This window comes from Monodelphis domestica, chromosome 1, assembly GCF_027887165.1.
Source record: "Monodelphis domestica isolate mMonDom1 chromosome 1, mMonDom1.pri, whole genome shotgun sequence".
Classification (NCBI taxonomy): domain Eukaryota; kingdom Metazoa; phylum Chordata; class Mammalia; order Didelphimorphia; family Didelphidae; genus Monodelphis; species Monodelphis domestica.
Genome location: NC_077227.1, coordinates 538756496 through 538782680, shown reverse-complemented (window position 1 = coordinate 538782680; position 26185 = coordinate 538756496). Strand labels below are relative to the sequence as shown.

The following is a 26185-nucleotide window of genomic DNA, read 5'->3' as shown; positions in this document are numbered from 1 at the left end:
CACTGAATTCTTACCAACAAAGATGAACTGGTTGCTAATAGGAATATGATTAGGAACTATGGGTTGATTATGTCCTTTTTGGAGCTTGTAATTGCCAAGGAAAAGAAAGTCAGGTGTTGTCAGACAAGTGTACCCTGATATTTAGGAAAGCTAACAGAAAAAAAAAAACTGAGGTAAAAGTAGATGTAGCACCTGACCAAAGACTATAGAAGGTTCAAGGCATTTCTTTAAATTAAAAACTAAGCAAACATCAACAACATGGAAATAGGTTCTGATCAAGGACACATGTAAAACCTCAGCTACAGGAAGGGGTAGGGGAGGGATGGGAAAGAAAATGATTCTTGTAACCAAGGAATAATGTTCTATATTGACTAATTAAATAAAAAATTTCCCAAAAATGAAAAAATAAAATAAAATGAACATTTAAAAAAATAATTAAAAACTAACAAAAATTCTAAACAATTAGAATTTCTTAATCTGGGTTCTATAAACTCATATTTTTAATATTTTGATATATTTCAGTCTAATGGTTTCCTTTGAAATTCTTATATTTTATATATAAAACACAATTCTGAGAAGGGGTCCATCACATAAAAAGGGCAAGAACTCCTGATCTAGAAGAATGTTATCTAGGGAATTCTGACCTGACCTTAGACTTGTGAAGGGCATATACCAAAGGGAGAAAGAGAGATTATCATCTTTCAACAAGCACCTGTTAACACCCACTATGTGAAAAGTTCTTTCTAGGAATTGGTAATGCACATACAAAAGGGAAGACATCATCTAGCCTAGATTATTGCAACAGTCTCTTCATTGGTCTCCCTGGTTTGAGTTCCTCCTCTCTCAAACCACTTCATAGATGATAAATTGAGATTCCCAAAGTGCACAGCAGATTATGCCAACCCTTTGGTTAAGGGTAAAGCCTTTTATATTCTGATTCTAAATTACTTCTCCAAACTCATTACACAGTACTTCTCCTTATGTAGGCTCCAGCCACATTTTCCACATATAAACTGCCTGGGTGTGCATTTCCTTGCACAGACTAGCCTTTGCCTCCAGACTCTTAGAATCTCTAGTTTCCTTCAAAACTCAGTATAGGTACAACCTCCTACAAGAGACTTTCTTCATGCCAACACTTGTACATTCGCTCCTCCTTCATTACTTTGTATTTGTTTTTTTAAAATTTGTAGAAAAGTACTCATGATCATATGGAAATAGTCCTGCTTTTCATTTTGTCTATTTTCTCTGTACATACCATAGTGCTGGGGACATAGTAGGAGCTCAATAAATACTTGCTTAATTGGATTGAACTTCTAACTTATTGAAATAAGTAAGAATGAATGCAAAAAAGTAGCATAATTCAGGAATTTCTAGGCAAAACCCGGAATGACCTGAAGTTTGAAGAGTACTGAAGGCAGTCAAATGGGATTTAAAAAAAAAATATGTTCAAAGCAAAATGAATGAGGAAGGGCTAGGCTGTTAATAGGAAATAGTAGAGACACAGAATCATGCAGTACCCATTCTGTTTGTTTTCTTCATGAAAGGGAATGATTTTCCACTTGGGAAAGGTAGAAAGTACATAGCTACGAAGGGATTTCATCCAAGCTAGGTAGGGAGATGGCAAGAGAGCACTTTAACTGATTTTAATGACTGATACTCTAGCAAATTACATTCTCGGATACTGAAAGAACTTGCATCTGTGATGCTAGAAGTGCTGCTGGTAGTCTTTGAGGAGCTAGGGAGGAAAAGAAGGATTCCAGAATAATAAGGCTGGGCAAACATTGATCTAATATTAAAAAAAATTTAAATAAAGCAGATTCTAGAAGTATATTAAATAAACATGGTATTTATCTCTAAAACTATAACATCATTTATTTATTTGGTTGATGATGTCTTAGAAAAGAAGTTCAGAATTACCAGGGCCATATTAGATATAACAGAAATAATCGTCTATACTACCCCATGTCCACATATTATACTTTTTTTTTTTGCTTTGCTCACAATGATCCTTTATTTTTAATAAAATTTTGTTTTTTCCCAATTTTTTGAGATAGATACTAAGTATTATGTCCCATGCAGAAAAGCAGAAAGGGCTAGTTAATTGGGGTTAAGTGATTTCCCTAGGATTCACCCAACTAGGAAGCGTCTGAGGCTAGATTTGAATCCAGATCCTCCTATCTCTAAGCCTGGCTCTCAATCCACTGAGCTACTTAGGTGCTCCTATAAAGGAAGTTTTTAATAGCTGTTTTTAATTCATTCATAAAACTTCAAACTACTATCTGGGGAAAAAAATAATAAATCTGAGATTTCAGAAAAAAAGCACCATTATGTGAAGGGAAAGTACAGTGTTTCTCTCACGCTAACTAGAAGAGAAGTATGAAACCCTGTCCATAAAAAAAAAGGCCAGAAAATTTTAGACTTGAAGAAATTTATCCAACTCAAATCCAGATACATCTTATGTTAAGATAAAAGATATATGATTCTTAATTTTCCAACAGCCACTATTCTTGATTTCCATCCCATGGAACATCTTGGTTCTCTCAGAAAAAGCTCATGACTGAAATCTCATGAAATATAAATTGACTCAGTTTTTGATATACATTACCTTCTCATACTCTTGGTTGCCTATTCCTTCTGATCAGAGGGGTAGAGGGTAGAGCAATACATTTCCAAAGCCTTACTGGTGAGTTGGAGTTGGTCTAGAAAAATTGTCCAAGCTGTGATCATAGGGGAAGGTAGTGAGGTATCATAATAGGAATAGCCAATTTCTTGAAAAGTTAGGGTATACTTTGTGGGAAGGAAGAGATTGAGTATTGGGAGTTCGGAAGAGACAAGTATTGATATATTTGGATTCATTCCACAAACACTGAGCTTTGGGATTAATTTGAGAAGAATAGCATGGCACAGGAGAAAAAGGACAGAATTTCCTGTAAGGACGACCAGAGTTCAAATCTTGAGTCTGCCATTCATTTCAATGAGCATGGACAAATGACATCTCTTTGAGGACCTCATTTTCCTCATTTATAAAAGAGAGTGTTGAACTCTATAATCTCTAAGGTTTACTCTTAATCTATGATCTCTTGTTCCTGGTATAATGAGAGAGGCCTCGTGCTTTAGCCAAGAACTTGAAGCAGGTTTTTTCATTCCTTGAACATGTTTCCTCAACTCTAAAATGGGGTTAGTAATATTCAGATCATCTATTTCACAAGATGGGTTGTAAAGGCTCAAAAGAAATTATGACTGTGAAAGTATATTTCTTGTAATAATAAGATGCTATGTGAATATAAGCTATTATTTATTATTGAGGACCTATTAAAAAACTAGAAGCTGTCTTTGATTATGGGAAAATACCCCTGGGAGAGAAGGTATTTATATTCTTTCTCTCATCACATCTCACCAAATTGCAGCTAATGTCTCTCCATCAGCCTACCTTTGTAGATGTGTTCCTAAAATCAGAAATGAAAGTAAATAACATGTAAGGCTGCCAACAGGAGATGAACTTGTTTCATTTATTTAGATTTATGCAGAGTGATTCCAATGTTAAAACTGCAGCTCCTGTTTGAATATTAATCATTATGGTATCTAGGGAGGCTTTTCACCAAGTAGTTATTTTACCTGAGGAGCATATGTCACTCCTGAGATGCATTCTTTACAAAGTGTGTTTTGCTGGTTTAAATATGTGAATTCAGCAAATGTTTTTTTTGGTACTCCTTTATTTGGCATAACCTGGCTCCAGTCTTGTGACACATTTCTTGCTTTTTCTGACACTACAGTTCCTCACACAGGACACCACTCCCTTCTCTTCCTTTGGCTGTCCTTGTGCCTGGAATGCACTTTTCCCTCATCTCTGCATCAAAGAAGCTCTAATTTCCTTCAAGAATCAGCTTGATCAGCTTTTATATTAATGCTTTCCTGATATTTACCTCCTCTGAGGCAGCCAGCTCCTTTCCCAAAATATTTTATATGTATTTATGTGTGTGCATGTGAGTCAATGTGCATTCATGAGTCAGCCTGTCAATAAAACATTTAGGGAGCAACTAGGTAACTCAGTGGATTGAGAGCCAGGACCAGAGATAGGGGGGTCCTGGGTTCAAATTTGGCCTCAGAAGCTTCCCAGCTGTGTGACCCTGGGCAAGTCACTTAACCCCCATTGTCTACCACTCTTCTGTCTTGGAACCAAGGTAAGGGTTAAAAAAAGTTTTTTTAAATAATAAAAAAGAACATTTATTTAGCATCCACTGTGCCAAGCACCATATTTAGCACTGGAGATAAAAATTTAAAAAAGGTCATTTTTACCCTCAGGGAGCTTACAATTTGATGAGAGAAAACTACTTACAAAAGGATGCTGAAAAGAGGAGGAAAAGGAAAGTCATCACAACATAAGGGCTATAAGGTAGAGTCCAATCCAAAGGCATGTAGCCCTTTGGTAAAGGAAGAGAAAGAGGCTGGCCTAGGAATCTTCTGGGTTTTTTTTCAGTCAATCAAAAATAATTTATTAATCATTGTGTTCAAGGCACTGGACTAAGCACTGGCGTTACAAAGAAAATAGCTCTTGCCCTCATGGAGCTTATATGCTTATTAATTATTACATTCTACTTCATTAAGTATCTTACTAGCACCCTTTAAAAGGCAAGTACCCATTTACCACTGACATTATCCTTCAGGCAGTCAGAGATAGATTCCTGTCCAGGCTGTGTGTCTATTTGTCAAAAGCAAGCTGCCCAGATGCTAACAAAAGCCATACCTGTCTTTCTAGCTTTTTAGAAGCCAGATTTGGAACTAACTCTAACTCCTAGGACTACTCTTAGAGGTTATTCTTTTACAGCATTTCAGGGACTTTGCTAAGCACTAGGAATATAAATAAACCCAGTCAGACTATCCCTGGCCTGAAGAAGCTTACATTCTGATGGGGAAAGACTCCACATAAAAGATAACTGACCTGAGGGCATGGTAGAGGAAATCCCAAATTTAGTCTGTAGGGGATGAAATATAGATGTCCTGCTCACATTCCTTAAATGAAGGTTCTGGGAAGGGCCATATAATCAGGAAGAAGCCAGAAGGGCTGAAACAAGTTGTTTACTTTGGTTAGACTAGCCTGGAAACAGAATTAGTACTAATTGATTGACTTTAAAGCACTTAGGGGTACTATGGGGTACTTAGAGGTCCTCAAGAGCCCTTAAGAGCACTTAGAGATATTTAAGGGTACTTGGGGCACTTAAAGGTGCTTGGGGTACCTAAAGGTACTTAAGGGTTCTTGGGGGTACATGTTTGACACCGTTGGTCTAGGTCAAAGATCGACAAATTAGGGGCTGTACAAAACAATCAAGCTGATTTTGGCTCATTTGCCATAGTATGTACCTCTGATCTAAATTCAAATAATGGTGATTAAAGGAAGTTTAATCTTCTAGTGAATTTCCAACAGGGACCTCTATCCTTATTTTTTTAAGTGTGTTCGTCAATGATTTGTCTGGCTTTATATTAAATTTGCAGATGTCACAAAGGTAGGAGGGAAAGCTTAATATGTTTGATGGTAAGACCAGCACAAAAAAGGTCTTGATGGTCAAGAACAATAAACTAACTTGAAATGTAATAGGAGTAAATATAAAATCCTGCTTTATATTTATAAATTCAACTTCACAAGTATAAGATAGGGAAGGCAACAATTTTTATGAAAATATGTGTGTATATTGTCCTTTCAGAGAGGGGAGAGGGAGAAAGAGAGAATTTGGCTCAAAAATTTTTAAAAGCTAAAAATTGTTTTTAAAGAAGAAAAATATTTGTGTATTTTAGTGGACTTGATATTTGTCAAAAGTGCTACAAAGCTCTTAAATCAAGTATGATCATAGATCAAATTAATATAATATCCTACTTTCTTCTGCACCTGGAATATTATATTTGATTCTCGGTATCATATTTTAGGAAAAGCTAGCCAATTGTAGCATTTTCAGAGGAAGGTAGCTGGAATATTGAAAAGAATAGATGTAGTCAATAAGCATTTATTAAGAATCTACTATGTGCCAGGCGCTGTGCTGATTACTGGAAATACAAAGAAAGACAGAAGTCCCTAGCCTTAAAGAGAGCTCACAACCTATTGGAGGTGAAACCTGTCAAACAATGTGTATAAAATAGCTATATACAAAGTAAATAGTAAATAATTAATAGAGGAAAGGCAATAGAATTAAAAGGGGTTGGGAAAAGCTTCCTATAGAAGATGAGATTTTAGTTGAGACTCAGAGGAAGCCAAGAAGCAAATATGAGGACAAAGAACATTCTAGGCATGAAGAACAACCAGAGAAAACCTAGAAAACTGTAGATGGAGTGTCTTGTTTGTGGTACAGAAGGAAGGTCAGAGTCCCTGGATCAGTCATTTGAGATTTGATCGAAGGAAGGGACTCATGAAGGGACGACAGATGCTTGGGGGGGAGAAAGAAAGAGAGGAGACATGATAGCTGTCTTCTGGTATTTGAAAGGCTGTCATGTCCAAGAGGATTTAGACTTTTTCTTCTTGGCCTTAGAAGCCAGAACAATGGGTAGCACTTTTAGAGTCGGATTTAGACTTTAGGGAAGAAAAATCTTCCTAACAACCAAAGTGTTACAAAAGTGTAATAAGTAGCCTCTTGAGGTAATGGTTCTTCATTGTTGCAGGTTTTACAGTGAATACTTACTATGTTGTAGAAGGAATTACTATATGGGGGAATGGGTAGAAGGAAAGAAGGGAACAAATGTTTTTTTTGTTGTTTTTTAAGTAAAAGGAAACTGAATGTATACAGCATCTAACAGTAGTACTGTTTCCAAGCGCTATTCTAAATTCTTTAGCTCTGAGATTGGAGGATGCTGTACTGTTTGGGACCCAGAGGATTTAAAAGTATGAGAATTTAGGTGGTTAGTAGCCATAAGATGATGTTGAAAACATGTAACATTGTTTAGAATGTATTGCCAACTAGAAATCTTCTAATCTCTTCTGGTTTAATAGGTCTCCTTAAAGAGCCTGAGAGACACTTAACATTATCATAGAGTGGGGAAAGCACTTGATTTTAGATTCAGACCTGCATGTGAATTCCCATTCTTCCAATTCATTATTGAATATATGTATAAGTGGCTTCAGAAACTGAGGATCAGTTTCTTATCTGGAAAATGGAAGAAGTAATACTTATGCTTCCTGTGAGGAAAGTATTTTGTAAACTTTAAATTGCTATGTAATCATGAACTGTGATTGTTATTATATTGCCCCAGTGTAATTATTTTTCAAGGTCATTCTTTGCTAGACCTTAGACCATAAGGAGTGGGATAGAGGTTTTCCCCTCTTTCAATATGGATCTTTTGACCCAAGGATAACTTCTATCTTCTTAAATTTTTTTTTATTGAACATAAGACAGAATTCTGATGCTTGGATTAATAAAATATTGGCACATCCTTGTTGAATTCATAATACTCTTTAAAAAAATCCTTACTTTCTGTTTTAGGATCAATAATTTGTGTTAGTTCCAAGGCAGAAGACTGGTAAGGGCCGTGGGGGTTAAGTAACTTGTTCAGGGTCATACAGCCAGGAAGTATCTAGCTGCCTCTCATAATAGTCTTTTTTACATAATAATCTATTTGAACCTTTCCATCTAACCATAAGTCACTTTCAAATGTCCTTAAGAGCATTATGCTACATGTTGATAATAATATGATAAAAGGGAAAAAAGCATGATTTATAAGTCAGCAAATATGAGTTCTTGTTTTGGCTCTAGAGTCTAGCTTGGGACTCTGGGAAATCAGCTAAACTTTTGGGGTTTGTCCTTTGTAAAATGAGGGAGGTGAACTCTATTTTCTCCAAGATCCCATCTAATTCTAAGATCTTACATTTCTTACTTGTAGGAAGGTCCTCGGCCAGAGAGTTAGTGGAAACTGAAGTTAGAGGGTAACTGAATTGCATTTGAGAAACCTTACAATGATTTTAAGAATTCTAGGCTATTCTCTAATGCCCACCCCACAAAAAAAAAAAAAAACCCAAATAACTTTTGGTACCAATTTTCTTTTTTCTTTTTTTAAATTATAAAAACCCTTACCTTTCATCTTAGAATCAATACTGTATAGTGGATCAGGGCAAAAGAATGGTATGGGCTAGGCAACAAAGGAAGTGACATGCCCAGGGTCACACAGCTAGGAAGTGTCTGAAGCCCGATTTGAACCCACCATCTCTTGACCTGGCTCTCAAACCACTCAACCACCTACCTTTCCTTCTCCCCCCCCCCCATAACAATTTTCTCCTTATGACGCCATATTGCTGATAATCTTGGAATACCTTATTTCTTTTTTTTTATTTTAATATATTTTATTTGATCATTTCCAAGCATTATTCGTTAAAGACATAGATCATTTTCTTTTCCTCCCCCCCACCCCCCATAGCCGACGCATAAGTCCACTGGGCATTAGATGTTTTCTTGATTTGAACCCATTGCTTTGTTGATAGTATTTGCATTAGAGTGTTCATTTAGAGTCTATCCTCTGTCATGTCCCCTCAACCTCTGTATTCAGGCAGTTGCTTTTTCTCGGTGTTTCCACTCCCATAGTTTATCCTTTGCTTATGAATGGTGTTTTTTTCTCCTGGATCCCTGCAAGTTGTTCAGGGACATTACACCGCCACTAATGGAGAAGTCCATTACGTTCGATTATACCACAGTGTATTAGTCTCTGTGTACAATGTTCTCCTGGTTCTGCTCCTCTCGCTCTGCATCACTTCCTGGAGGTTGTTCCAATCTCCATGGAACTTCTCCACTTTATTATTCCTTTTAGCACAATAGTACTCCATCACCAACATATACCACAGTTTGTTCAGCCATTCCCCAATTGATGGGCATCCCCTCGTTTTCCAGTTTTGGGCCACCACAAAGAGCGCAGCTATGAATATTTTTGTACAAGTCTTTGTGTCCATTATCTCTTTGGGGTACAGACCCAGCAGTGCTATGGCTGGGTCAAAGGGGAATACCTTATTTCTTAAAAATCAAAAGGATGTGAGTGACCTAAAGAGTCACATAGTAGATGTAAAATAAGCTGAAGTATGTTGTCCTTCCTTTCAATCCGCATATAAGGTAGTCTAGTGGTCTATACAATGGAGAAAGTTAGATTTGGAATAAAGACTTGGGTTTGAATACCAGTTCTTCTACTTCATTGTTACTCAAGCCCATTTATTCATAGCCAATTCTTGGTGGTCTCATTTGGGGTTTTCTTGGCAGAGATACTGGAGTGGTTTGCCATTTCCTTCTCCAGCTCAACTGAGCAAGCAGGGTTAAGTGTCCAAGGTTACACAGCTAGTTAAGTTATCTGAGTCAAGATTTGAACTGAAGAAAGTGAGTCTTCCTGACTTCGGACCCAGTCCTTTATCTACTCCATCATCTAGATCTAGTTGTCTTTCTGCTACTTACTAGTTGTATGATATTGTACCAAATTAACTAAGCCTCCATGGACTTTAGTTTCTTCATCTGTAAAATGATAGACTAGACTGGAATACTGCTCACTTTCCAGCCTCAAATCTCATTGTACAATTGCTCAAATGCTGCACTGGTATCCATTAAATATTAATTTAAAAAAAGGAAAGAAAATGACCTAGCCTTTCTATGTATAGTGGACATAGCTCTTTTTGGAGAATTTTGTGACAATTGGGACAAAAATGTTAGAGGATGAGAAGATCAGGATGGGTTTCTATTTGCATAGATAGAATGAATACTTAACACTGAGATCATTAATTCATTGTGATGTTAAAATATAAGGCAAGGCTCTAATTATAAGTATAGTTAAACTCTACAGGGAAATGAATAGATTGAATTCTTTTTAATGGAAACATTTGTAAGTACCATAACCTAAAGGCTGATAGATTCACTTTGGTTACTTTCCAGAAACTTTATTCCCAAGATTTATTTTAGATTCCTATTTTGAGACTGCTTTTGGCAAAAGAAAAATAAAGGTACCCTATTATGTTCTACTTTATGACAGAAAAAATTAAAACCTTAAAGCAACTTGAAGTAATAAATACTTTAATATATATTTTTCTGGAGATATGTTTTGTGCAGGATATTATGGTAGGGTACTAGGAGGGTTATGAGGAAACATAACGCTTGGTCCCTGGTTTGAACAATTAACTTCCTGCCTAATTGGATGGAGAAGATACATGCAAAAATTATTATACAATGTTGTGCTTCTTATAAAGTGTTCCATAACATATATAATATTAGTATATTTACAAATGTTATAGGGGTCTGGAAGAGTAGGGTGATTATGGCATTGAATTGATGTGAAAAGAGTACTGGATTTAGAGTCAGAGGATTTTATGTCAGAAGACTTGGGTTCAAATCTTGCCTCTGCCACTTCTTGTCTGATTTGAGGTAAGTGCCACTTCCCTGTATCTCAGTTTTTTTCAAATCTGAACTAAAGATTTGGACTGAATGATCTCTCAAGCCCCTTCTAGTTCTAAGATCCTGTCATCATATGGCTAGATTTTCCATAATCTTTGGAGCCAGTAACTGAAGGCAACAGAAGATATTCATTTCTATTCCTCAACACTTAGGTATATATATGAAGTAATAACATCTTTTGTGAACTGACAAAACCCTCATTGATGATTCCCTTCACATACCCTCACCAAGTGATATAAGAATGGAAGCTAAGAAAATTGGCTGAATTATGTGGACTTGCTTTGGGGATACCTCATCCCACCACTTGTCTTGACCCAGGATACATAGTACCACCATCAGGTGCTCTATATATTCATCCTTGTCTTAATTTGTACTTCTGCAATCTTTTGCCTTTCAAATCCATCTAAAAAAGAAGCATCATGCCCCATACTATAATAAGCGAAACTGTGGAACATAAATTGTTTGTGAATTTTAAGTCCCAAGTTTTTAAGTATATGAATTTAGATACATGGTATTTTGATGAACTGAACAAACTAAGAATGGCACCATCTCACGGTTTAAGTCTTTGACAAATGATTAGAGATGGCTAGAATAAAGGAATATACTAAAGATAGCTATACATTCAGAATGAAAGGGCAACATCACCAGTTTCCATTGAATGTGTGATCATTCTGCTCCCCATTGGTGGACTTTTCTTTGAATTTTGTCGAGGATGGCTCTATATGTATGAAATCCACACTCTTTGTTTATGAAAACATAGGAATTTGACTTCTTCTTTTTTGTTACTTAAAGAATTTTGAGAATGGAAAATTCTCTGCTCAACTGGCAAATTTACTCAAATACTGGACCAGCAATTTTATAATAATTCATCATTTATCAAATCAGTCTAATTGCCCTGCCTCTCTTTTACCAACTCATAACTACTGGGATTACCCATACCATGAAGAGGAAACCTCATCATGGGAACGCTTAAAGGAAGAACTCATTTGCATTGACATTTAGTGATTACAATCTTCTATCCCCAACAGCATTCATTTCAGGATAGCTATCTTACAAATCACTATCATCATGAACAACTTCCTTTTAAGATGTGCCAAGATTCAGAATTTACATCTTATCCACCCTTTGCATACCCATTCCAATGACAACTTGGCCTTCTCTTTCTCAGTAACTCCATAGTTTTTCTACCCCAACCTTGTCTAGAATTGCCCAAGCATCATGAAGAGCAGTCATCACTTATTGAGAGATCTTAAGGAATTTGTTATAATTCTTCATGGGGCTTTTAAATGATTTTTTACCATGATGTGCTTTTAAATAAAAAAGAACCATGGTGTTCTTTTATGGTTTTCTTTAAAAGTTTCCATGGTTTTCTTTAACTCATATTTTCTGCCTTAGTTTCCAAGGCTGAGAAGTAGTAAGGGCTATGAAACTGGGGTTAAGTGACTTATCCAGGGTCACCCAGCTGGAAATGTCTGAGGCCAAATTTGAGCCCAGGACCTCTTGTCTCCAGGCCTGACTCTATCCATTAAGTCATCTAACTGACCCTCCATTAGGTTTTAAAGATGAAAACTCAATCTGGACAAAACAATGCCACAGTAGGTGGGCAGAACTCTAAAAAATGAATGGTGGTACTTTCTAGAACATCACTGGTAACACATCTAAAGCCTCATGGTGGGTGCTTGACATGTTCAATACTTATTTAATAAAGAACAAATACATGTTTCAGGGTCCTGAGATATCAATGAATACCCTTGATTTGATGTGACCTCATATCTACGGAGGCACAAAGGAGGAATTGATCTTGCCCTTGCCACAGAACCAATATTCTTTTAAAAAGCTAGCACTTATATAGAACTTACAGTATGCCAGGCACCACACTAACCACTTCTATGATGATTTATCTTGTTTGCTCCCCAAAACAACTCTGGGAGGTAGGTGATATTATTGTCCCCACTTTACAGTTGAGAAAACTGAGGCAAATAGGTCTTAAGTGATTTTAGCAGGATCACATAGCCAATAATCATCTGTGTGTCACATTTGATTGCAAGCTTTCCTGACACTAGACCCAGCATTCTATTCCTTGTACCACCTAGCAAATAAAAGAAATTGATGAGGCATAGGATCCTGGATAGCTGGACCAGTAAGGATGACAGAGGCTTTCTGTCATATGTGATTTTGCTCTCTGGGACATCTCCTAATGCCAGGCTAGAATATCTAAGGCCAAACTCAAGAACAGTGACATTGTCCATAAGATTTTGAATATTTCTGAATGCGCTAGTAGATGGAGCTATAGTTAAAACTTGGAAAACTATGATAATCTCATCAGTAATCCTCTTGACCTTGAAATATACTTTGAGTATCTCCCTCAAGTGAGTAAAGACCAAAAGGAGACCATCAAGGATTCTCTTTCTTCTACAAAGGGATAACCAGTTTCTGAAATCATAGCCGATTGCCACCAAATGAAATGGCATAATAAAGGCTATGAAAACAGATCTCCTTAGCATGCCTTACATGACAAACCCTGCCTGGTCCTGAGTAAAAATCTCACTTGATCATGATGTGATTTGGGGCAGCCACCATTTAATGGTGATGAGAATTGCTGCCAAAGACATAGTCTATGCAGCACAAAGGCATTCGCTCTGGGAATGTAAACTAATGGTACTGGATTTTCTCTAGCCTCAAATGAAAACTTAATCTTCATTAGTCAGATATTCTGTAATAAGTCAGACTGGGTGGAAATATTTAAGGACCTTATGCTAGCAATAAGGAAGTCTCTATGGTCTAGAAAAACCACCCATTTAAAATCACACCAATTGAGAACTGGATTTTCTCCATCCTTGAGCCCTCAATAACAACATCTCACAATAGAGTACAAATTTCTCACATTCCCAGAAAGAGGGTGAAGAATGTTGCTAGCCTGGTGGTAGAGAATACCATCCACTATGCCCTGACTTAGAAGCACAGAATACACATTCCTTCCTTCCTAAATATTCCCAATTATAAGTCAAGGATACAACCTTTTCATCTGATTAAGTGACAACAGAACTTAATTATAACAACACAAAAAGTGCTTTAGCATTACTAAGAGGTGGTACAAGCAATCAAAATCTTGGAGTTGGCTCTGCAAGAAGAAAAAAGTATTATGGCAAAGTGAATCCTGACACCAGACAAAAGATGACAGGCCATTGATAAGAATGGGAGGAAAATGAAAATTCTTGCAATCTACTCTTATATAAGTAATTGGGTTGGATTGTGGAAGACTGGCTAAGAGTGATTCTGGAACAAGTGGAAGAATTCCAGATCTAGTTTTACCTCATCCATGACTTCCTCATGGCTGTTTAAATGTGTTAGCTTGGCATAATTGACTCTGTTTTGTTTTAAAACTCCATTTTGTGATCGAAATGTTTTGAGTGAGTTATTTTTCAATAATTGTTATTTTTGTTATTTTTCAATAATCAGATAAACACTCGTATGGTATGATGTAGTAAACAATATGCAGGTGCTTGTAAACAAGTGATAAACATATGTGGACCCTCTGATAGAACAAACCAACAATTTAAAAAATGCTATAAACAATTTTTGCTAAGTTTAATTTTGTATGTTGATGTGTATAAGTCTGATTTCTTGTTTCCATTGTACTGCCCAGCGTACTTAACTGTAATTTGGCTTGGCATTGATTTATATTGTATAGCACACAATGGTGAATACAAAGAACCACAATATTTCAGTGATAGCTGTCATATTTGGTTCTCATTAGATCTTGTGGTATATATAAAAGAGGTATGCTTATTTCCATTTTACAGATGAAACCACTGATTCCAAGAGAGGTTCTGACTGACTCAGGGTTACACAGTAGCAAAAGCAGAATTTGAACCCACATCATCAGAATCATAGGATTCAGAGTACTGAAGAAAGCAAAGACCTTAGAGGAGTTAGGTGTCCAAGGGGGTAGTGTATTGGACATTTAAAAAAATTTAATCCAGCCGCTGACACTTGGGCTGTCTGACTCTGGACATGTCACATAACCTTTGCCTACCTCATTTTCTCCATCTGTAAAATAGGGATAATGATAGTACCAGCCTCTCAGGGTTGTTGTCAGGATAAAATTAGATATTTGTAAAATATTTTGCAAAACTTAAAGTGCTAGAAAGGCTAGTTGCCACTATTACTACTACTTCTACTCCTACTATCACTATCATCATTAATATCTCCTCTTGACCTCTCAATTTGCAGATGAAGAAACAGAGAGTTAAGATAAGAAATGACCAAGGACCAAGTTTTATTAAGATCACAAAACTATGTTATAACATCATGTCCTCCAATTCTAAATTCACGATCATTTTTATTATGCCAGGCTGTTTCCCAATTCCTTTTTCATCTCTTTGGATTCCCTCTTCAGATTTAATTGATGGGATTTTGTCTCTTAACAGTTGCTTAATTTATCCTATTTGTGCATGGATGCCAAAAGCCTAAAAGTAGAGGACATAAGTACCAAGACTAATTTACTCTGTGCTAACCAGATACATTTGAGAATCCCCTCAGGCCTTAGTGTATCACTGAAGGTCAAGGTCAGAGGCTTTTCCTAAGCCTTTTGTACTATATGCAGTCATGAAGGGTCCTGGGAGTCTGGTACTACTGTCCTAAGTGATCTCCAAACACAAATGTGCATTTCAGTGGCCCCATTACCCCCATCCTGGTCTCCATTGTAAGGTCCAGGAAGCTAGGTTTAGAATGGATACTGATTTTTATTTTCCCTGGGAGAGAATTCAGGCCCACTCATAGAGGCTATTTTCTAGACCTTTATAGTCAAGGGAAGACATGGTGTCACGGTCTCAAAGTAGTCAAAAGCTTCTCTGGATAATGTATTTGAATTTTTGTATAGGAGAGAAAGAACATTGCATAAAAAATCAGGAGATCTGGGTTCTAGGCTTCTAGCTATCAGTGCAACTTATGGCAAAAATTATAATAACTAATATTTATAAATTGCTTTATGATCTACAAAATCCTTTCCTCACAAGTGCTCTTTTTGGTAGTATCTCTGAGGATCTGCTGAAAGATTGGGAAGAATCAGAATAGAAAGTTCAAAAATGGAAACTGAACATTTAGCTATTATGCACCCTAAATCATATACAACATAGAAGTGGTGGAAGAAAGTCCTGGTGGTCCACCATCACTCCTTCGCTTCTTATCCATCTTCTTTTTTATCTTCAGAGAGTAATATCAAAACCAGGGTGGGGGATTGGGGCAAGTAGGTGGCTCAGCGTATAGAGAGCCAGGCCTGGAGACAGAAGGTCCAGGGTTCAAATCTGTCCTCAGACACTTCCTAGCTGTATGATCCTGATAAGTCTCCTCATCCCCATTGCATGGTCTTTTCCACTTGGAACCAATACAAAGTATTGATTCTAAGATAGAAGTAAGGGTTAAAAAAACAAAACAAAACAGGACTGGCAAAGAGGGAACACAATAGTATTTGGGAAAGACACTGGATTTAAAGTGAGTTTCAAATCCTGTCTCTGCTTCTTTATACTTATGTAATCTTGAGCATGTCATTTACTTTCTTTGGTCTTAGTTTCCCCATCTGCAAAATGAAAGGGTAGGACTAGATGATTTCTAAAGACCTTTCCATCTTTAAATCTATGATCCTATAAGGGCTTTTAGCATTCTTGGACTGAACCACTGTTTAGTACTGGGTACTCTTTTCCACTCTTTCCAGGTTTCTTACCCCTTACCTCCTCACCCCCAACCCCTCCATGATCTACGATCCAGACACTGGCCACCTTGCTGACTTAAAGTCTCAGCTAAGTCCTTCCTTTCAAATGAAACCTTTCCCAAACCTCCTTAATCCTAGGGCCTTCCTTCCCTTTGAGATCTTCTGAGATGATTACCAATTCATCCTGTATGCATCTTATTTGTATGTAGTTATATGCATGTTATCATCCCCATTTGACTTCAAGCTCTTTGAGGACAGGGACTATTTTTGCTTTCCTTTATATCCTAAGATTTTAGCATAGTGCCTGACATTTGGCAGATACTTATTAAATGTTTGTCGACTAACCAACTGCTTCTGTAGTTTGGGATGGGATTGGACCTTCATGAAACTGTCCAAGTACCATAACATCCTTGGACCTTGAGATGTGTTGAACTCTGGTATAAGGATTCCTATTGTTTAATTCCCAGAGCATCAGTGCCTGCTCTTCCACAGAAGGGAGAAGTGACTATGCTGTTTCCTTGGGCTTGAAATAGCCATGATCTGGGCAGAGAAGAACAGAGTTTTTATTGTTGAGTTTCTAGGAAGAGCTTTGTCATTGCTTGGAACGTGAAAGGTCCTAACCTTTTCCCCTCCCCTTCCTTCCAGTATAATTATTGAAATAGCTACTAGTCAGTTAACTTGACTCTTGAGACTTTTGCCATCACTTGACCAAAGGAGGCTCTTCTAGAATTATGTGGTCATAAAATTTATGCAAGTATTCTGAGTATGGACAATCACATCCTGAAGCAGCAATAGGTTGTTGTAATGAACTTGATGTCTTAGCCTTTTCCTGTCTTGTGTTGTTCTTATCTGTCTGTGTCTCTTGGCTTCCTGGTGGGTTTCTGGCACCTAAGTAGGGGTTAAGAGTTCTTTTTGTTAGGGGCAGCCTGTTTTCATGGAGGGTTTGTTCATTCTTTGTAATGTGTTCATGGCTTTGTTTTCAAAAAACAAATAGAATCTCCACCCCAACACCCCCAAGTGAATCTTTGCTCAAAAGCATTTGTACTGTGTTGCTGCTCCCAGTAATGGTGTGATATCTCCTTGTTTTTAAAGCACACGTGGAAAATGAAGAACAGTATACACAAGCCTTGGAGAAATTTGGTGGCAATTGTGTGTGCAGAGATGATCCAGATTTAGGAAGTGCATTCCTGAAGTTTTCAGTGTTTACAAAGGAATTGACTGCACTTTTCAAGAACCTGGTAAGAGCTTATGAGTGGATTGCCAATCTTTGAGATAAACTGACAATCTTAGAATTATTTTAACTGAAAAGTAAGTTCAGTAAAAGTTATCTTCACATATTAGAAATATGTTGAGTGATTTATACTTATGACATAGAATAATTACATTTTCTAAAAACACTGAATTATCTTAGAATTACTAACAATTAATAGAATACTTAATATCTAAAATACTAGAATATCTTAAAACAATAAAATTTTAACTTTCAATATGTTTGTGATAATGGGTTTAGGTACAGTAGATTCAGCACCGGTCCTGTCATCAGGAACACTTGAATTCATATCTGTTCTCAGACATCTAATAACTCTGTAACCTTGGACAAGTCATGTAACCGCTGCCTGCCTCAGTTTCCTCATCTGAAAAATGAGAGTAATAATAATATCCACCACCTAGGATTATTGGGAGGATACAATAAGAAAAGCATTTGAAAAACTTATAGCAACATGGAGCAGGCAGGTGACCCAGTGGATTGAGAGTTAGGTGTAGCATTGGGAGATCCTGGTTTCAAATATAGCCTCAGACACTTCCTAGCTGTGGGACCTCAGGCAGGTCACTTACCCCCACTGCCTAACCAGTACCTCTCTTCCACTTTGGAACCAAGACATAGCATTGATTCTAAGATGAAAGGTAAGAGTTTTTTTTAAAAGGGGGAGGGAGGACTAAAAGGAATATAGAAATGCCAGCTATTGTTGTTTTCATCAACAACAACAATATTATTATTTATCAACAGACTCTGGAAAATAGATAGCTTTAGGACTCAAAAAGGGGTGTGTGTGTGTGTGTGTGTGTGTGTGTGTGTGTGTGTGTGTGTGTGAGTTTATTCTGTTGAAAGCTCTATAGCATCCTTGGCTTTAATTTTAGTAGCCTATATCTAAATGGTAGAGATTTTTCTCTTGGGAAGGATTGTCAGGTAGTCATTTTCCTATTTATATCAGATTAAAAAAATTTTTTTTGGTCTCAACTTGTGATTTCATCAGTATAGTAAACTCTATCATGAAAACTTCCACTGATACGGATCAGCCATTCATCTGTAATGTATAATCTGAAAAAATTGCTTGAGGCACTGAAAGGTTATGAGATTTTCCATGTGATCATCCAGCTGATATCTTTTAGAGCCAGATATAGAACCCAGATCTTCCTGAATACACAGCTAGGTCACCATGCCATATTGCCTTTCTTTAATAAATGTCACAATCTTTGGAATGTAGGATTACTTTTTATTAAGGCTATGAAAATATAAAAGATCTCTTGTATTCCCAGGTATAGAGATTAGAGAAATGGTGTCCTTCTGGCTCCTTATATTTTAAAGATGTAAAATATGAAAAATGGACTGGACATGATGGCCTACAACTGCATCCTTTGCTACTGGAGAGGGTTAAGACTTATAGGACCACTTGAATGTGGGCATTATGAGCTGTGGAAGTGCCAAAACCAACTGGGCATCTCTGCTTTCTGGAATTATTATGCTGAACCACACAGAAGGTGGGGATTTGAGGTTAAGAGGGAAGAGGAGTCATTAGACTGCCTAAGAAGGGTTGAATTGGCCCAGGTTGAAAGTAGAACAAGTTAGAGCTTTTGTTCCAGGCAGCTTTGGGAATAAGCCTATAAGTGCCTGCTGACTTCCAGCGTGGGTGACAGAGACCCAATTTCCAAAAATAAAATAAAATATGAAAACATACACACACACACACACACACACACACACACACACACATACACACACACACACACATACACACACACACACACACACACACACACACACACTAAATTTTATATTACTTTAAAATTTGTGCAAGACCTTTAACTTTATCTAATAGTTGATACAGTAGGGGGAAAAAAACAATTAGTCTGATATTTTTAGAAGACCTGGGCTCAAATTCCAAAACTCTCTTGATCTCGATTTTTCTTATCTATAAAAGAATGGATGAGATGTGTAAAAAAACTGGATGAAATGGACTTTTCAGATTACTACTGGCTTTGAATCTATGATCCTGAGATCCTAAGATTTTTTTTGAAAGTTTTATTTAATTAGTCAATTTAGAATATTTTTCCTTGGTTACATGAATCATGTTCTTTCCCTCACCTCCCCCCAATCCCTCCCATAGCCAGCACCCAATTCCACTGGGTTTTAGATGTGTCCTTGATCAAAACCTATTTCCATATTATTGACATTTGCACTAGCGTGATCATTTTAGAGTCTATATCCTCAATCATATCCCCATTGCCCCATGTGTCTAGCAGTTGTTTTTCTTTGGTGTTTCTATTCCCACAGTTTTCCCTCTGAATGTGGATAGTGTTCTTTTACATACATCCCTCCAAATTGTTCTGAATCCTTGCATTGCTACTAATACAGAAGTCATTACATTCGATTGTGCCACAGTGTATTAGTCTCTATGTACAATGTTCTCCTGGTTCTGCTCCTTTCACTCTGCATCAGTTCCTGGAGATCATTCCAGTCACATGGAATTCCTCCAGTTCATTATTCCTTTGGACACAATAGTATTCCATCACCAACATATACCACAATTTGTTCAGCCATTCCCCAATCAGAGGGCATCCCTTCATTTTCCAATTTTTTTTTCACCACAAAGAGCGCAGCTATGAATATTCTTGTACAAGTCTTTTTCCTTATTATATCTTTGGGTTATAAACCCAGTAGTGCTATGGCTGGATCAAAGGGCAGGCAGTCTTTTAGCACCCTTTGGGCATAGTTCTAAATTGCCCTCTACAATGGTTGGATCAATTCACAATTCCGCCAGCAATGCATTAATGTCCCAATTTTGCCACACCCCCTCCAACATTCATTACTTTCCTTTGCTGTCATGTTAGTCAATCTGCTGGGTGAGGTGGTAACTCAGAGTTCTTTTGATTTGCATTTCTCTGATTATAAGAGGTTTAGAACACTTTTTCATGTGCTTATTAATAGTTTTGATTTCTTTATCTGAAAATTACCTATTCATGCCCCTTGCCCATTTATCAATTAGGGAATGGCTTGATTTTTTTTGTACAATTGATTTAGCTCTTTATAAATGTGAGTAATTAAACCTTTGTCAGAGGTTTTTGTTATGAAGATTTTTCCCAGTTTGTTGCTTCCCTTCTAATTTTGGTTGCATTGGTTTTCTTTGTATAAAACCTTTTTAATGTAATCAAAATTATTTATTTTACATTTTGTAATTTTTTCTAACTCTTGCTTGGTCTTAATATCTTTCCTTTCCTAAAGATCTGACAAGTATAGTATTCTGTGTTCATCTAATTTACTTGTAGTTTCTTTCTTTATATTAAAGTCATTCATCCATTCTGAGTTTATCTTGGTGTAGGGTGTGAAATGTTCATCCAAACCCAATCTCTCCTATACTGTGTTCCAATTTTCCCAGCAGTTTTTATCAAATAGTGGATTTTTGTCCCCAAAGCTGGGATCTTTGGGTTTATCATAGACTGTCTTGCTAAGGTCAACCCAAGTCGATTCCACTGATTCTCTTTTCTGTCTCTTAGCCAGTACCATATTGTTTTGATGACCACTGCTTTCTAGTACAGTTTGAGATCTGGTACTGCTAGGCCACCTTCTGTCACATTTTTTTTCATTATTTCCCTGGATATTCTTGATCTTTTGTTCTTCCAAATAAACTTTGTTATTTTTTTTCTAATTCAGTAAAAAAAGCTTTTTGGTAGTTCAATGGGTATGGCACTAAATAACTAAATAAATTTGGGTAGGATTGTCATTTTTGTTATGTTAGCTCATCCTAACCATGAACAATTAATGTTTTTCAAATTATTTAGATCTAGTTTTAATTGTGGGGAGAGTGTTTTGTAGTTGTGTTCATATAGTTCCTGTGTTTGTCTTGTCAGATAGATTACTAAGTATTTTATATTGTCTAGGGTGATTTTAAATGGAATTCCTCTTTCTAACTCTTGCTGCTGAGATGTGTTGGAGATATATAGAAATGCTAATGATTTATGTGGGGGTTTTTTGTATCTTGCAACTCTGCTAAAGTTGATTATTTCCACTATTTTTTTAGTCGATTCTCTAGGATTCTTTACATAGACCATCATATCATCTGCAAAGAGTGATAGCTTGGACTCCTCATTACCTATTTTAATACCTTTAATTTCTTTTTCTCCTAAGATATCTTTTGGTATTTCAGTGGAAGTGGGATCTCATTGAGGTACATTGCTCCACAAATTAACATTGCTACCTATTCACATTATTTCTTTCTGTTTTTTTTCCTATATGTATTCTCCCACAAATTCTCCATTAAATATCCTTCCATTGTATGTGGAGGCTTTCATGCCACCCATCTGTTATTCCTCCATCACTATGAGATGTAATTTGATAATAAAATCTATACAAATGTCCTGAGTTTAGCTTGCCTTAGGACAAATAGGCTTTCTCTGAAAACTGTCCTTTTGCTGTTTACCCTTCTTATTGCTCTATTGGAGAGGACTAAAACATTACAGTACTTGTTGTGATCTTGACTGGGTGTTGCATTTCACAAGTGAAGTGTACACTTGTGCATCTTCCCCGCAATTCTTTTTTCTTGTTTGCTCCTGCCAGATTTCTCCTATAAAGGTCAAAAATGACCAGGTCAGCCATTTGTTAATGTGGTCTGTGCCCATCTTTTCATCTGTAGCTGCAAACAAGTGTCTCTTTCTCTTATCCTGTCAGGATGCTTGGACCAAGGGAATGAATAGCTCTTCATTCTTGGAATGATGGTAGTGGCTTACAAGTCTCTCAAAAGGGCACAAGAGAGGGAACATAATGTATTATTAATTAAGAATGAGAAGGGGGAAAAACAAGGCTGCCCAGCTGCTGATTCATTGCAAGAGCTGAAGCAAGGGCCTTGATTTTTTTCTCTGCCCTTGCTTCTCCCATCTTTAAACTGGAAATGATTTTTCTAATTTATGAGAGTGTGGCGATGAATAGCTTAAATTTCTTTTTCCTTTTTACTAAGATTACCAAAAAAATTTCCCTTAAGTTATTTCTGGATAATACTACTAAAATTTATGACATGTGTGTCACCTTAGGTTCTTGAAAACTTCCAGGTTGGTGCTACTTCTCATGTGTCTCTGGTGGCTGAATATATGAATATCGTTTTAGAACTAAATTAACTAAATTTGGGAAGATTTTTATCAATAGAGAGATAAATTTTGGGGACTTTAGCAGTTCATAAAATTCTGATGAAACAAAGAAGGACTGCAGTTTCTTTTAGTGGAAGGAAGTGCCCATCCACCCTATGATCATTTTTTTTTCTGAAATCCTGGTTAGATCATTTTTGGCACATATTAGCAGGTCATTTAACCCCTCTTAAGTCCCAGTGGTGTTATCTGTAAAATGGAAATAGCAGTACTTTCACTATATACATAAAAGGGATACTGAGAGGAAATTGCTTTGTAATCTTTAAGAACAATGGAATGGTGGGTTGTCATTGTTAATGGGATATTGCTTGACCCTTGCTGTTTGCCATTTTTGAATACCCAGGGTGATGATAATATGTCTGGGCAGAGATGATATGTCAGTTGTTGGTACTGCTGAGGACAATGAGTTGGTAATAAACCACAAAAATAAAAATGGTAGGAGGTTTTTTTTTTTTAAAGAAAAAATATCTAGAACCTTAAAGGAACCCACAAAAAAATTAAAGAAGGCTTATAAATTCAAGTTGTTCTATTTTTATTATTCTCACTGTCTGCTCTTTTTAGTACCTCTATTTTGGGTTTTTCAGCTTTTTTGGTAGATACAATAAGTTTGAAGTATTCACACTATCATTTTAGAAAAGATGATTGGAAAATAGAAAAAGAAGTTGACTATTATAAAATTTTTGGATAAAATCACTGTGAAATCTGAGGATTTTTTTTAAATTTTATAATATTTTATTTGATCATTTCCAAGTATTATTCATTAAAGACAAAGATCATTTTCTTTTCCTCCTCCCCACCCCCCATAGCCGTCGCATGATTCCACTGGGTATTACATGTGTTCTTGATTCGAACCCATTGCTATGTTGTTAATGAAATCTGAGGATTTTTAAAAGAGAAATTAAACACTTGCTTTCTGAATTAAACTTGCCTTAGAAATTTGTCAAACATGGTACCATTGTGTTATGGTAGTCTCTTACCTTAGAGACTACTAGACACAGTAGGTTCCTGATGGGATGGTAAATGGCCTTGGAAAGATGTTTCTTCCCAGCAGGTCACTTTGTATGCATTAGCAGTGTCTGAGCTGCAAGTTTGGATAGAATTCTCCTTCATTCCTTCCTTGTGACAATGAAAATGAAAGTAGTTTGCTGGAGATTTAAAGTGAAAAGTTACGGATTTGAATACCACTTCTGCTACTGATATTAACCTGTGTGGCCTGGGGCAAATCTCTTCCATTTTCTGGGTCTTCATCTCCTTACTTGTAAAATGAGCAGATTCAACTAAATGATATTTAAGTTTCCTTCTATTTCTTGTTCTTTGTGGAAATTTCTTTGTGTATTTATTTCTCCTGTAGCAAATGTTTAATTATGAATTCCTTTAAGACCTAAGAAAGAAAGCATTTTGGTAATTTATAGCACCTGGGGATCAACATTTTGAAAACCAGTTATTTTCAGAAACACAGAATTTAGAGTTGGAAGAGACCCCAGTGTACATCTGATCCAACTTTCATTCATTGCACTTAGTTCTAATAGCTATATGGCCTTGAGGAAGTCATTGTTTGGATCTTGGGTTCCTTGGTTTGTAAAATAGGATTAATTATTTACCTACCTGCAAGCAGATCTTTTAAAGTTCTTGATTCTGTTATTTTCTGTAAATGTTTGTTAGAGAATTGCAATTGATAGACTTTTTTTTTCATTTTAATAAACATAACTCTAGCAATGTCTTCTTTAATTTCCTTCAAAGAAGGTAAAACATTAACTGTGATTTGAAAGTAGTAAGTAGTAGAGATAAAACAGAGAACTGGAGTCTGGTGGATTGTGTTCTACCTGTAGCCTTTCTGTTCTCAATAATGAATAGAATATGAATGAATGAATGAATGAATGAATGAGTAAAAAAAAAGCCCATATAATAAGTGCTTGTTATTACATGTCATGAATTGTGCTAAGTATTTGGGATACAAAGAAGAAAGCAGCAGTTCTGTTTTTCAATGGGCTTACACGCTAATATTATTGTTATTATTGTTCAGTCATGTCTGACCCTTCATGACCCAGTATGGGGTGTTCTTGGTAAAAACCTAGAGTGGCTTGCTGTTTCTTTCTCCAATGGATTAAGATAAACAGAGGTTTAATGGCTTGCCCAGAGTCAAGAAGTTAGTGAGTATATGAGTCTGGATTTGGACTCGGGTCTTCCTAACTCTGGGCTCAGCATTCTATCCAGAGAGCCACCAGAGATTAAGTGACTTACCCATAGTCACATAGAGAGCAAGTGTCTGAGGCTGAATTTGAACTCAAGTCTTTTGGACTCCAAGCTTAGCACTCTATACACTGAGCTACCTAGCTATCTCCACATTCTAGTACAGGAAAATAACATATATAAGGGAGCAGGGGTCAGGAAAGAGGTTTAGATTTGTGAGATTGCAAGGATGGAGTGGGGCAGTGGGCTGACCTGTTTTTGCAGGAACCATTAGTAGTGTTGGCTTGATTACAGTCCCAAAAGCAATAGGTTGGGGAAGCTGATAGACATAGAAAACAAGACAAAATAAAATAAGATGAAATGAAATTATTTAAAGCTAGGTGAACAAGAAAACTGATTTTTAAAAATCTGTGTAAAAACCTTTCATAAGATTCTTAGGATTCCTAAGAGGCCATGAAATTGTGTAAAATGGGGTTGAGGGGAACAACAATATGTGCCCTGTGGTAAATTGGAAAAAGATGCAGGTGAAAGAGCATGGTCAGCTAGATATAAAAGGTCCTATCATCAACAAATTGATGAATTTTGGAAGGAGATAACCTTTTACAACTATGGATAGAGGGAGAGTTCTTGACCAAACAAAGCATAGAGAAGGTCACAAAACATAAAATGGAAAATTTTCTACATAGACAAAATCAGTGCATTTCAATTTCAGTGAGAAATAGTTAACTGGGAAAAATTATATACCCCATTTTTCTGACAAAGGTTTGATATCCAAGGTATATGAGAAACTGATACAAAAGAACCAGAGTAGTTCCCCACTAAATAAATGGGGAAAGGATTTAAATGGGCAGTTTTTGAAGGAAGAAATCCAACCTTTCAAAAGTTATATGAAAAATACTCCAAATCACTAAAATAAGATAGATGCTAGCTAAAAACAACTCTGGTGTTCTATCTCATGCAGATCAAATTGGAAAAATGAACCCTACTCCCCCTAGAAGTTGGAGGGACTGTGGGAACACAGGAACACTGGTTTGATATGTGTGGAGCCAACTAATCCAACAATGCTTTGAAAAGTATTTTGGAACTGTATCTAAAGAATCACTGAGTTATACAAACCCCACTCCACCCCTGTAAAAAAAAAAATCCTTACCTTCTGTCTTAGAATCATTACTGTGGTATTACCAGTATATTGGTTTTAAGGCAGAAGAGTGCTAAGGACTAGGCAATGGGGATTAAGTGACTTGTCCAGGGTCACAGAGCTAGAAAATGTCTGAGGCTAGATTTGAATCCAGGACCTCCTGTATCTAGATCTTGCTTTCTATCCACTGAGCCATCTAGTTTCCCCTACACATGCCCTCTGACCCAGTAGAGTACATTTCTAGGCTTCTATCTCAAAGAGAATAAAGAGAGAAAAGACTGATGTGCAAAAATGTTTAGAGCCATTCTTTTTGTTATGGTAAAGAGGCAAAGTGGGTAC

General features: G+C 36.6%; 1 protein-coding gene across 4 annotated transcripts in view; it reads left to right on the top strand.

The window, feature by feature from the left end:
- The window catches only part of ASAP2 (ArfGAP with SH3 domain, ankyrin repeat and PH domain 2), a 260772-nt gene that overhangs the window by 97850 nt on the left and 136737 nt on the right, over window positions 1–26185 (top strand). For all 4 annotated transcript variants that reach the window (XM_056813322.1, XM_056813321.1, XM_007476157.3 and 1 more), the window contains exon 3: window positions 17197–17342. In XM_056813322.1, coding sequence (XP_056669300.1) covers window positions 17197–17342 — 146 coding nt within the window. The remainder of the gene's footprint in view (window positions 1–17196; window positions 17343–26185) is intronic.